The 12362-nt window shown below is 37.9% G+C and overlaps 1 protein-coding gene across 1 annotated transcript; it reads left to right on the top strand.

The window, feature by feature from the left end:
* Positions 1-3562: 3562 nt before the first annotated feature.
* On the top strand, positions 3563-4584 carry LOC116477321 (olfactory receptor 52B2-like). The gene is given in 2 exon segments (XM_032168040.2): positions 3563-4298; positions 4301-4584. Coding segments are annotated over 2 exon segments (1020 nt in total).
* Positions 4585-12362: the final 7778 nt, after the last annotated feature.

Genomic DNA, 12362 nt, shown 5'->3' on the forward strand with positions numbered 1-12362 from the left:
ATTGAAATATTGGTGAGGTGGTTGACCTCTGAACCCTTGTTAAATATTATCTAGTTTTATAACTGGAATCACTTACACATACACACACCCATACACTTAGCTTCTTTTGACCTACTATTTCTTCTGTCTCTCCACATGTTTATATGTATATTGAGGTCTAGTAGGTACAGCTTGGGCTTTAATATTCTGCATATTAACTAGTAGAAGCTCTAATCCATTCTGTGTTTATATGTTAGTCAGAGATATGGAGTCCTTAGGAAACACAGTATGTACAGAACACTGCAAGAAGGACAGTTAGATTACCCATCCTCTTTGGTTCCTGAGGCAGTGATCACTGGAGACTCGTTCTGCTGGGGTCTGCATCTGTCTAATTAAACCAAACACTCCCTAAAGACCTAGTAGGGTAGAAGCTGTCTCCTCACTCCAGGGACCTAAGGAGGAGATACAAATACTGTCCTGTTTCACTCCAGACTGTGCATCTGGCAGCTCCTTCCCCATGTTGGAGAATAACTTTCTCTTCAACTGGGGTAAGTTTTGGGGCAGGGAATAAACGTTTGTTTCCTAGGATTTTTAGGTTTTCCTGAAATAAATCCAATAAACTGTTGATTCAGACAAGATCTTCACAATTCTGCTGGACAGTGTATTATAAGTACACACTATCTAATGTGTGCATCTTGACATCTTGAACTGCTGCAGACATTTCTCCTGTGCAGGGCTAGGACTAGGGTTAATTTTTTTTCTGGAATATTAAAGTATTTTAAATATATTGAAATATTTAAAAGTAAGTATATTAAAACTCATAACATTAGTATAAGTTTAAATATTTTATTTAGATAAAAATTAGAATTTAAAAAAATTTTATTGGCTTTAATAAAAAAATGAATAATATATTCAAAATAAAATTATTGAAAAAAATTAGCTATTAATAATACATGAAAACATTTATAAGGGCTTCAGACTCCAAACAATAGCTCAGTATATAGCACTGTCAGATCCTATCTTTATTTAAAATTTTAATATTGTGTTCATAGTGAATTTTTTGCATCAGTTTTCATTCTAAAACATTGTATTAAAGTATTGATCTTGCTTACTGTGGTTTTTTGGTACCCACTTAAATTTTGCACTCAAGGTAAGTGTCTCACTAATCTCACCTTATTTCTGGTCCTAGGAGAGTCAACATCTGGAGGGCTAAGAGAGTTATAAAGAAATGGTGCCCCTGATAATGTCTTGAATCTTTAGATAAACCTGATACTAGAGTCATATTTTTCAGTTACAGGGCAAAGATATCCCCTTTGTTGCAGGCCAAAATCCATAATATAAAGTATCCTGATAGAAAAAAGAATTATCTTACACATTTTAATCTTCAGTTTACTTTTTTAAAGTTAACTACAGGAGCCTGGGCATGGTGGTTACACCTGTAATCGTAGCACTTTGGGAGGCTGAGGCGGGCAGATCACCTGAGGTCAGGAATTCAAGAATAGCCTGGCCAACATGGCCAAACCCTGTCTCTACTAAAAATACAAAAATTAGCCAGGCATGGTTGTGTGCGCCTGTAGTCCCAGCTACTTGGAAAGCTGAGGCAGGAGAATCACTTGAACCCGGGTGGTAGAGGTTGCAGTGAGCCAAGATCATGCCACTGTACTGTAACCTGGGCAATAGAGTGAGACTGTGCCTCAAATAAATGAACAAATAAATAAATAAATTGTATGCCATGATGAATACTTTTTAATTTTTAATGGAAACAAAACATTCCATTATAATGTGTGTACCATAATTTATTTATTGTCCTATTGATGGATATGGAAGTTTTAACAGTTTCTTTTGCCATTGCAGCAATGTACCAAAGAATATCCTTATAGAATATCTCTATGTTCTTAAGCTGTAATTTCAGCAGGTAGTTGCCAAAAGTGATATTATCAGATTAAATGATTTGAACAATTAGAATTCTTAATAGCTACTGTTAAATTACTTTCCAAAATCACTATACTAAGTTACCTGCCACCAGCAGTGGGGGCTGTTTTCCTAATGTTTTCCAATATAATAAGATAATTATGATATTTCAAGATGATGCTAATTTTCATTTCTTGAAATTTTGTAAGGTCAAGCATCTATTCATATGTATATTAGTCATCTGTTTTTTGCATTGACTTTATCTATTTGGATTCTTTGCACATTTTCTAATTTTTTCTTTTTCAATTATACCAACTTTTAGTGTTTAAGAATATATTAACCTCCTGTATATTACATGTTTTGCGTTTTTTCTCCAAAAATTGTAATTTATTATTGACTACATTTTTACATATTGCATCATTCAGTGGCTACTTTCTATGAAATTTGGTTTTCTTATCTCAGTCAGATCTTTCCAACCTTCAAAACATTTTATCATGTTTTTGCTTCAGACCCTCATTTAAGTGTAGAAAATATTTTTATAGTTTCATCTTAAAAGTATACATATTTAATTAATCTGGAATTTCTATTTGTTTACTGAGTGAGGTGGGAACTAAATTTATTCTCTTACAAAAATAATATAGTCCAGTATCTCAAAGCCATTAATCGAATAGGCTTTCCTTTCCCCCACTAAATTGAATGCTACTTTATCACATTTTGAATTCTAAATATATTTTTATTGGTTTCTAACATGTCTACTAAGTTGTACTGATCCACATAATAGCAATAACTAGCATTTGTTTGGTGTTTCCCTTCCAGGCACTATGCTGGGCAGTTTACAGAAAATATTTAAATGAATTCTTGCAAAATAACTGTGGATAGTTCAATTTCACAGATCAGGCTAAATTTCTGATATGTGAAAAACTCTTTTTGCCAATAATCAGAAAATCAGAAGGCTAGGATTTGAACCTAGGAAAGTCTTTCCCAATAATAAATATTTAAGCTGTGAATTGGAAGATCAGTGTTTCAACAAACACTAAAGATAGAAAAGTATGTTCCAGATTAGGGTAAAAACTTGAGAAAAGTTATGAGAGTTAGAAACCCAGGTTTTGTGTGGAGAATATTTAGTATAAATAATCTAATTTAGCTTTATTAGAGTCTACAGGCGATTAAAGCTGGAGAAGAAAGTAACAATGGGATTGTGGAGGGCTTTGCATGCTTGAGAACTTCGGACTTTATAAGTCAATAAATAATTATATAAGAGTAATAAGAGAAAACAGACGAAGGTATTTGTTTTGAGCATACCACCCAGACTGCAACATAGCTGATGAATGTGAAGGAGTTGAGGTTGGGAAGCTGGAAGACAGGGAGACCAGATTAGTTAGGACACTGTTGCAACAGAACAGGTGAATGATGATCAAAGCCTGAGCAAGAACATGCCAATGAGAATGGGGAGGTATGTATGGCTTCTAGATATTGCTGAGATGTGATCGGAAACCTTTGTTTATATTTGTATCTGCAATTATAATGTGAGAAGTGGAAGAATAACATTATATACTCTCAGTCAAGGCATTAGTGATTGATTCCATGTTCAACTTTTAGTGGAACTTACAACTGGCTCTGTTGACTAACTCTCATGTTCTTTAGTCTTCATAGAGAGACTCCAAAAGAAGGCATGTTTGGTGCTAATCTCACCACCTTCCATCCCACTCTATTCATTCTCCTTGGCATCCCAGGACTGGAGCAATACCACATCTGGCTTTCTATTCCTTTCTGCCTTATGTACATCACTGCAGTCTTGGGAAATGGAGCCCTCATCCTTGTTGTCCTCAGTGAACCCACCCTGCATGAACCCTTGTATGTCTTCCTATCCATGCTGGCTGGCACTGATATCCTGCTATCCACCACCACTGTGCCCAAGGCCTTGGCGATCTTCTGGGTCCACGCTGGGGAGATAACCTTTGATGCCTGCATTACTCAGATGTTTTTCATTCAAGTTGCCTTTGTGGCTGAGTCAGGAATCCTGCTGGCCATGGCATTTGACTGTTATGTAGCCATTTGTACTCCCTTGAGATACACTACCATCTTAACTACTATGGTAATTGGAAAAATGACCCTGGCAATCTGGGGACAAAGCACTGGGACAATTTTTCCTATCATATTCCTGCTGAAGAGGCTGCCATACTGTCGGATCAATATCCCCCACTCATACTGCGAGCACATTGGGATGGCCCGATTGGCTTGTGCTGACATAACTGTCAATATCTGGTATGGCTTTTCAGTGACAATGGCATCGGTTTTGGTAGATGTTGCACTCATTGTTTTTTCCTACACTTTCATCCTGCAAGCTGTGTTCAGACTTCCTTCCCAGGATGCCCGGCACAAAGCTCTTAACACCTGTGGTTCTACATTGGAGTTATTCTCCTCTTCTTCATCCCATCATTTTTTACTTTCCTGACCCACCGCTTTGGCAAGAATATCCCCCATCATGTCCACATACTTCTGGCAAATCTCTATGTGCTAGTTCCCCCCATGCTTAACCCCATTATCTATGGAGCGAAGACGAAGCAAATCAGGGACAGTATGGCTCACATGTTATCTGTGGTGGGGAAGTCTTGGGACAGTTCATGGTCCCTTCACGGTTTTCTCTTACCAGCAGGAGAAAAGAGAAGTTGCCAATCAAGTTCCCAAGTTTAGGCCCTATAGTGTGTTGTAGCAGAAAGCACATGGACTTTGGAATAAAATATACTTGGATTCAAATCCTGGCTCCTTCACTTTCTGATTTTGAAAAACATGGAGAGGTTCCCATCTTTTGAAAATTTAGTTTTAACCTGTAAAGTTGAACTGCTCATATCTATGCTCTAAAGTTTTTGTAAGGATTAAATTAAATATGTAAACTACTTGACACATTGCCCATTATTACGTGGGATCTCAATGTTAGCTATAATTTTAACTTGAAGTTTGTTGCCTGAGGAAGATGTCTTAGATTTGATGTATATGAGAATCTCAATATTTCCAGTGGCTCTTCTGCCTCCTCCTGCTTACCTTCCAAGGCTATGTCATCATCATCATCATCTCCAGCATCACTGCTGTCATTATCACAAGTTTGTGGTGAAAATCAAACTGGGTAATCAATATTTAAAAAATGCTTTTTAAAAACATGAAGCAGACCAGAATGGTGGCTCACACTTGTAATCCCAGTACTGTGGGAGGCTGAGGCAGATGGATTATTTGAAGCTAGGAGCCTGAGATGAGCCTGGCCAACATGGAGAAAACCCATCTCTACTAAAAATACACACACACAAAAAAATTAGCTAGGCATGGTAGTGCATGTCTGTAATTCCAGCTACCTGGGAGGCTGAGGCAGGAGGATCATTTGAACCTGGGAGGCCAGGGTTGCAGTGAGCAGAGATCACACCACTGCACACCAGCCTGGATGACAGAGCAAGAGATTCTGTCTCAAAAAAAAAAAAAAAAAAGGTGTGGTTGGGGGGAACCCCACTAAGCTGTTGAAAAAGGATTAAGGTTTGCATTGATTATATGTAAGGAACGATCTCCATTATTATATTTTAAAATCCTTTTACAGGTTGGGCATGGTGGCTCATGCCTGTAATCCCAGCACTTTGGGAGGCCGAGGTGGGTGGATCAGCTGAGGTCAGGAGTTCAAGACCAGCCTGACCAACATGGTGAAATCCCATCTCTACTAAAAATACAAAATTAGCCAGACATGGTTGCGGGTGCCTGTAATCCCAGCTACTTGGGAGGCTGAGGTAGGAGAATTGCTTGAACCCGGTAGGCAGAGGTTGCAGTGAGCTGAGATTGCTCCATTGCACTCCAGCCTGGGTGACAAAGTGAGACTCCATCTCAAAATAAATAAATAAATACATATAAAAAAATAAATCCTTTTACTCATCCAGAAAATGGGCCAGGTGACACTGACACAGGCACTACTCATAGAGAGCTGAGGGTCTGAACTCACAGGAACAAAGAACAAGTTATGGACCTACACTGATAATAGGAAAAATGATGTATCTTATATTCAGATGTTAGAAAAATGAAGCAAGCTAATATTCTATGATGCTAGTTCCTCTTATCTATTTGTACCTTTTAAAAAATCTAATCAGAGCTAACTTTGAATAGCTTTAAATTCCATTTATAAATTATGATGACTTCCAAACTGTTCCCTTCAGCTCAGCCTTTTCCCTTGAGATCCACATTTATATACTGAACTATTTCTTGACTTCTCCAGTTGTATATTTAGTAGGTATCTCAAAATAAACATGTCTGTATTAGAAGCGTAGCTTAGGCTGTGCTACAGTAATGCATCATGCAATTTCAGTGAATTATCAAAGCAAAGTTCATACCTCTATCATTTAAAGTGTAGTGTGTGTCAATAGGATCTATTATCCATTTAGTGGGTCAGGAATCCTGAATCCCTCCATCTTGTGATGTTATGTAAACATACATTTTTCAGAGTTGCTAAAGCCAGGAAAGAGAGAGAAGCATGAGACACAGCAATTATTAATTGCCTTGGTCTTAAGTAATTCATCACTTTTATTCACATTTTCACTGGTAAGCCTGTGGCCTCATGTCCCCAACTCAACTGCAGGGAAAGCTGGGAAATATAGGAGTACTCATGGATTTGCAGTATTAATTGTCTCTGTCACCATCTGTACTATTGGTTACTTAATATTTCTTTGCTCCCTTTTCCCAATGTAGAGACCACACCCAAATTCTCTCCACAGGAGAAACTCCAAGGTCCCACCGAAGCACTCCATCCAGCTCAGAGGGTAGATCTTTGGGTGATACACAATAACCTTTCCATCAGATTTGGCTGGGGCTCTTACTGGTCTAGAGATCTATGATTTAAAAGGGAATTTATCTGCCTGCTCCTCACCCCCTTTGAAATTCATAATGTAACAGGGACATCTAGCAGCCATTTGGAAAGGCAAAAAATATGAAACACACAATAATTCACAGCAATGTTTGGCTGGGCATGATGGCTTATGCCTGTAATTACAGCACTTTGGGAGGTAGAGGCAGGAGGATTGCTGGAGGCCAGGAGTTTGAGACCAGCTTGGGCAACATAGTGAGACCCCTCTCTACAAAAAATTTAAACTTAAAAAAATTCAGAGCAATTTTAAAATCCCTACTGGGAAGACATTGGGAAGGCTCTATACCTTTGGTTTTAGAGAAGTTTCTTAATTAGACCCTTTATGAGGCACTCTCTTGTTCAAGCATCTATGTTGCCAGTGGAAGCTTCTCTTTGGAAACTTCATTGTTTTATTCCTAGGCTACATCTGAAATAGGCATTGTGAGCCAGATGTGGTGGCATGCACCTGCAGTCCCAGCTACTCAGAAGGTTGAGGTAGGAGGTTTGCTTGAGCCCAGAAGTTCCTGGCTGCAGTGAGCTGTGGTCCCACCACTGACTCCAGCCTGGGTGACAGAGCGAGATCCCATCTCTAAAAAAGAGTCAAAAAAAAAAAAATAAAAGGGGCATTGGGAGTTACCCTTTTCTTGGGATAGCATAGCCTTCTCAGTCCACTTTCCATTGCTGAAAGATTGAGATGCAAGAGTTGTGTTAGTTCTTAAATAGTCAAAGGCTTTATTAGCTGAGCTTTAGGTTTCTTTGGCAATACTGTATATGTTTATTGAGACTAGTAGGTTTCTCATCTATTTGGTTCCACTTATGTGCCAGTAAATATACTCCAAAATCTTTTAAAGACATAATTCTCAAGTTTTCTATTTTTCCCTTTAGCATTCTCATGTACATTTCCCTGAACTTACTGGAGACTCACTTGGAAATATAATGCTTTGGTGCGATGGTCTCATCTTTAATTTGACATTTGTTCTCAGTTGCTTTAGTTGCTTTATCCATCTGGGATGCTTACTGGATACCATACCCATAACAGGATCTTCATCCTTAAGCACTTAAGTTAATAAAACAATTTGGGGAGATATTGCTGAAGGTTTTAAAAACCACCTGTATTAGTCTGTTTTCATGCTACTGATAAAGGCATACCCGAGACTGGGTTATTTATAAAGAAAATGAAGTTAAACAGATTCGCAGTTCCATGTGGCTGCGGATGCCTCGCAATCATGACAGAAGGTGAAAGGCATGTCTTACACGGAGGTAGGCAAGAGAGCATGTGTAGGGGAACTTCCCTTTATAAAACCATCAGATCTCCTGAGACTTATTCACTGTCACGACAACAGCATGGGAAAGACCTGCCCCCATAATTCAGTTACTTCCCACTGGTTCCCTCCCATGACACCTGGGAATTGTAGGAGCTACAATTCAAGATGAGATTTGGGTGGGGACACAGCCAAACCATATCACTATCTCTTTTTGTTTGGAGTTTAGAAGAGAAGTTCACTTTTCCATCTCTGCAAGGCGCTGAGTTTTTTTTTTTTTTTTCAAACCTTCTGTGGTAGGCAGAATAATGCCCTCTCTTTCCACCTGAGAATCTGTGACCTCATCCTTGGAACCAGGGCCTATGTTAGGTTATATGGCAAAAGGGAATTAAGATTGCAGATAGAATTTAAATCGTTAATCAGCAAACCTTAAAATAAGGATATAAGATTCTTTGGTTGGAGACAATTTAATCACAATTTCATTTATAGGAGTTCTTATAAATGGAAAAGAGAGGCAGAAGAGTCAATATTGGGGCAATTCATTGGAAAATACTCAACTGGCCATTGTCATCTTTTAAGGTGAAATAGAACCATAAGCCAAGAAATGTGGACCAGCCTCTAGAAGTTGGAAAAAGTAAGGAAACAGATTCTCCCCAGAGCCTTCAGAAAGGACTGCAGCTTTGCTGACACCTTGATTTTAGCCTTGTGAAACCCATTTCAGACTCTGACACCCAGAACTGGAAGATTAAAAAATTTGTTATTTTAGGCCACTAAGTTTTTGGTAATTTGTTGCAGCAGCAATAGTAAACTAATATGCTCTCCAGTCTCACTCTTTTCTCTTGCAAAGTGCCCAGTTATTCAATTTTTTTCTTTCCAATTCTTTCCATCTGGCTACCTCACTAAATGTTGCCAACACATATTACCAACACTGTATTTTCCAACATCTCTTCTGTTAGAGCTACAAGTCTAGGAGGCAGCTGGTCTATTCTCCTGACATGCTGCAGGTATACCAATTATTTTTCTATTGCATAGCACAGATCACCATTTTTTTCAATTTCTGTTATCAGATTATTATCTCCCCATCTGCAAATAAAATTCTGCATCTATATTGTTATTCCTCCAATTTTGTTATTTTCTTCCAGCCATGAAGATGGGTGAGACAGTCTAGAGAACTCATAGTCCTCTTAACTGCCAATCACATTCCCAGGTGTAAACTCATTCACGACATCTCTAGCAGTCAATTAGGCCATGATGCAGTAACATTTAAGCCACTCTGCTCCTTCCATAGGAGAGAGCTGTTCCTGGGAAACAGCTAACAAGCTAGTGATACATTAAAAAAAAAATCTTTTTTTCCATATGGGACCACATAACTAGGATGGCCAAAGAAATGTGGGCAGAAGTGATGTGTGTCACTTCCACATTGAGGTACTTAAATATCCAGTGTAGCATTTCCATGTGCTCTTTCTTGTTCATGGTGACATCAGAGAACACATGTTGAAAATAGCAGCATTTCCAGTAAAGAAGAGTTTGGAATCCTAAGTCAATACTTGGAGGAGAGCCAATCAGTAGCACAATTCAACCAGCAACATCATCATTTTCTTCTTTTCTCTGTGAACAACAAATCATGTTTTATTGTGTTAACCAAAAATTTGAAGTTATAACCTTATTAACAGAGTAAGTCATTGAATCACTCTGATTCTCAGAATTTTTTGGATGTGAAGAAGCATATTTAGCAGAATTTTATGAGGACTAAACGAGATTGGATTTGAAGTAATTTTTAATCTGCCAAGTATTTCATATAGGCTATAACTGTTACTCTTATGCCTCTTCCAGATGGAAACATAGAAGCTATTGGTTTAATTGGAACCCTTTTCAGTGATTGCCTCTCTCCTTGCCTCTATTCTTTGGTGTCTGAAATTGCTAATCACTGGTGAAAGCAGCAGCTTGTCTTGTTAGAAAAAAATGCAGCTTCTCTCCTCACAGTTATCTCTCAATAGCTCTCAAGTTCATCCATCCTAGTGTAAGGGCTGATTACTTGTAGCTCTACTATGGGTTTTTAAGCCTCTGTGTGATGTCCTTCATTAAACCATTCAGTCCTGATGGCCTCATGGTTCCTATCACTGCCCCACATCCAGGTCCTGTCCTCCAAAGAGCTGATCCTCAAGACTGGATTCATCCGTTTCCTGAAGACTACCCTCAGTTCATGGTCTAGAAGATTTTTTCCTCTGACCGACTGAGCTATTCATACAGAGTATCTTAGGCTGCTGTGGGATGCAGAGTCCTGTGCTAGACACATTGCTTTGTCCAGAGTTTTACCAGAGACAAAAATAGGAAGTCGGGTACGGTGGTTCATCCCTGTAATCTCAGCACTTTGGGAGACCAAGGAGGGCAGATTGCTTGAGGCCAGGAGTTCAAGACCAGGCTGGTCAACACAGTAAAATCCCATCTCTACTAAAAATACAAAAAAATTAGCCAGGTGTGGTGGTACATGCCTGTAATTCCAGCTGCTGTGGAGGCTGAGGCACAAGAATTGCTTAAACCAGGTGGCGGAGGTTGCAGTGAGCAGAGATTGTACCACTGCACCCAGTCTGGGTGACAGAGTGAGATTCTGTAAAAAAAAAAAAATTATTTAGGCTCCACCAAAAGGGCACTTAGAATATTTTTTCCAGGCTTTGAATTTTATTGCAAATTAATTTTAATTACCAGTATATGGATAGCACATTCAAGGCATATTCTCTTTTGTTATCTTTTGAACTTCTTAACATCCTAGTTACATATTTACACAATTACTCTTTCCAATGTACAAATAAAAAAATAGGGAGGGTAGGTAAATAGAAAACGACACTATTTGTTCTGTCTTTTGGGGTTGCAGCTGACCAAAATAGAGCATACACTGTCAAGCAAAATGGGAAATTATTGGCTTATAGGCTAGAAGGAAAGACTTAGAAAGTAGACTGTAGGAAGGGCAAGGATACTGGACTATAAGAAGTACTAGAACTAGCCTTCTCTATCTGTCATCTCTATTTTCAGTCTGGTATTTTTATATCATGCTAAGATTGGCTTTCTCCATAGCCTGGAAGCAAACAGTTTTTCAGTTTTACATTTTGAAAATTTTGTCCACTGGAGAGTGACAGTCTAAAACTTTGGGGGAAGGATCTCTTGGCTCAGCTAAAGTCAGGTTCCTACTCCTAATCCAGAGTGCTGCGATGAAGGGTGGGATGCCATTACACAAACATGGTTGCTTCACGTCAACCATATGAATAGGGAGGGTGTTTTTCAGAAAAGGAGAGCAGGGCAGATAGAAGTTGCTGACTACAGTCAAGTGGCAAATCAGAGGCAGAATCAGGTGCAGCATCTAGATCTGATTCTCAGAGACCCCTGTATTCAGATATATTTCTGTGTTTTCTGTCTAGGTTCTCTTTTAGACTATAAACAGTATGAGGGTGAGGTGATGGCTTCCTTGTTCACTACTGTATTTCTAGCATTTCACACTCAATAAATAAATACATTTTGAAGAAGTGACTTCAAAAGATAGCCTAGAGTTGCTTTTTTTCTAAACTAGTTTATTGTTTTTATCTAGAAATTTTTGAGTAACAACTCATAAAAATATGTAGTCTTAAGAAAAAAATCTATTATTCTTCCACAAAAATGTATAACATTTTAAGTACTTTCTGATCTAGATAAGAGATATCTTACTGAATATGTTTTATAGTTTTCTTTTAAAAATTTGTATTATTTCATAAGAAATTTATCCTGTGACTAGAAATGTCTGTAGACATAATGCATATAATCTTGTGAGTACAGATGCAATGAGGATTTTTCTAGAGAAAATTTTCTTAATATATTATTTTCTTCAGATCAATATTTAGGATAAAATTACTAGTTTCATTGATTTCCTTTATTTTTCTGTTTTCTACTTCATTGATTTCTATCCTGTTTTTATTATTTCTTTTGGTGTTTTGTTTTTTTAAAGTCTTATCCTTCTACAATAGAAGTATATGGGTTTGTCCTGGAAAAATATTCATGTGCACTCGAAAAAAATCTATACTCTGCTGTCATTGGATGGAATGGTCTATAAAGGTCAGTTATGTCAAGATGGTTGATAGTGTTTGTTGCTCAAACCTTCTAAATTCTTGCCGATATTCTACTATGTCAATTATTGAGAGTGGCATATTAAAATGCCAGCTATTATAGTTGAATTGTCTGTTTCTTCTTTCAATTATGTAATATTTTGCTTCATACATTTTGGGGCAATGTTTATACATTTTATAATTAATGTATCTTTACTTATTGACACTTTAAACATAAAATGACTCCAGAAATATTTGTGTCTTAAAGTC

Source organism: Hylobates moloch, unplaced genomic scaffold (assembly GCF_009828535.3).
Source record: "Hylobates moloch isolate HMO894 unplaced genomic scaffold, HMol_V3 SCAFFOLD_11, whole genome shotgun sequence".
NCBI lineage: Eukaryota > Metazoa > Chordata > Mammalia > Primates > Hylobatidae > Hylobates > Hylobates moloch.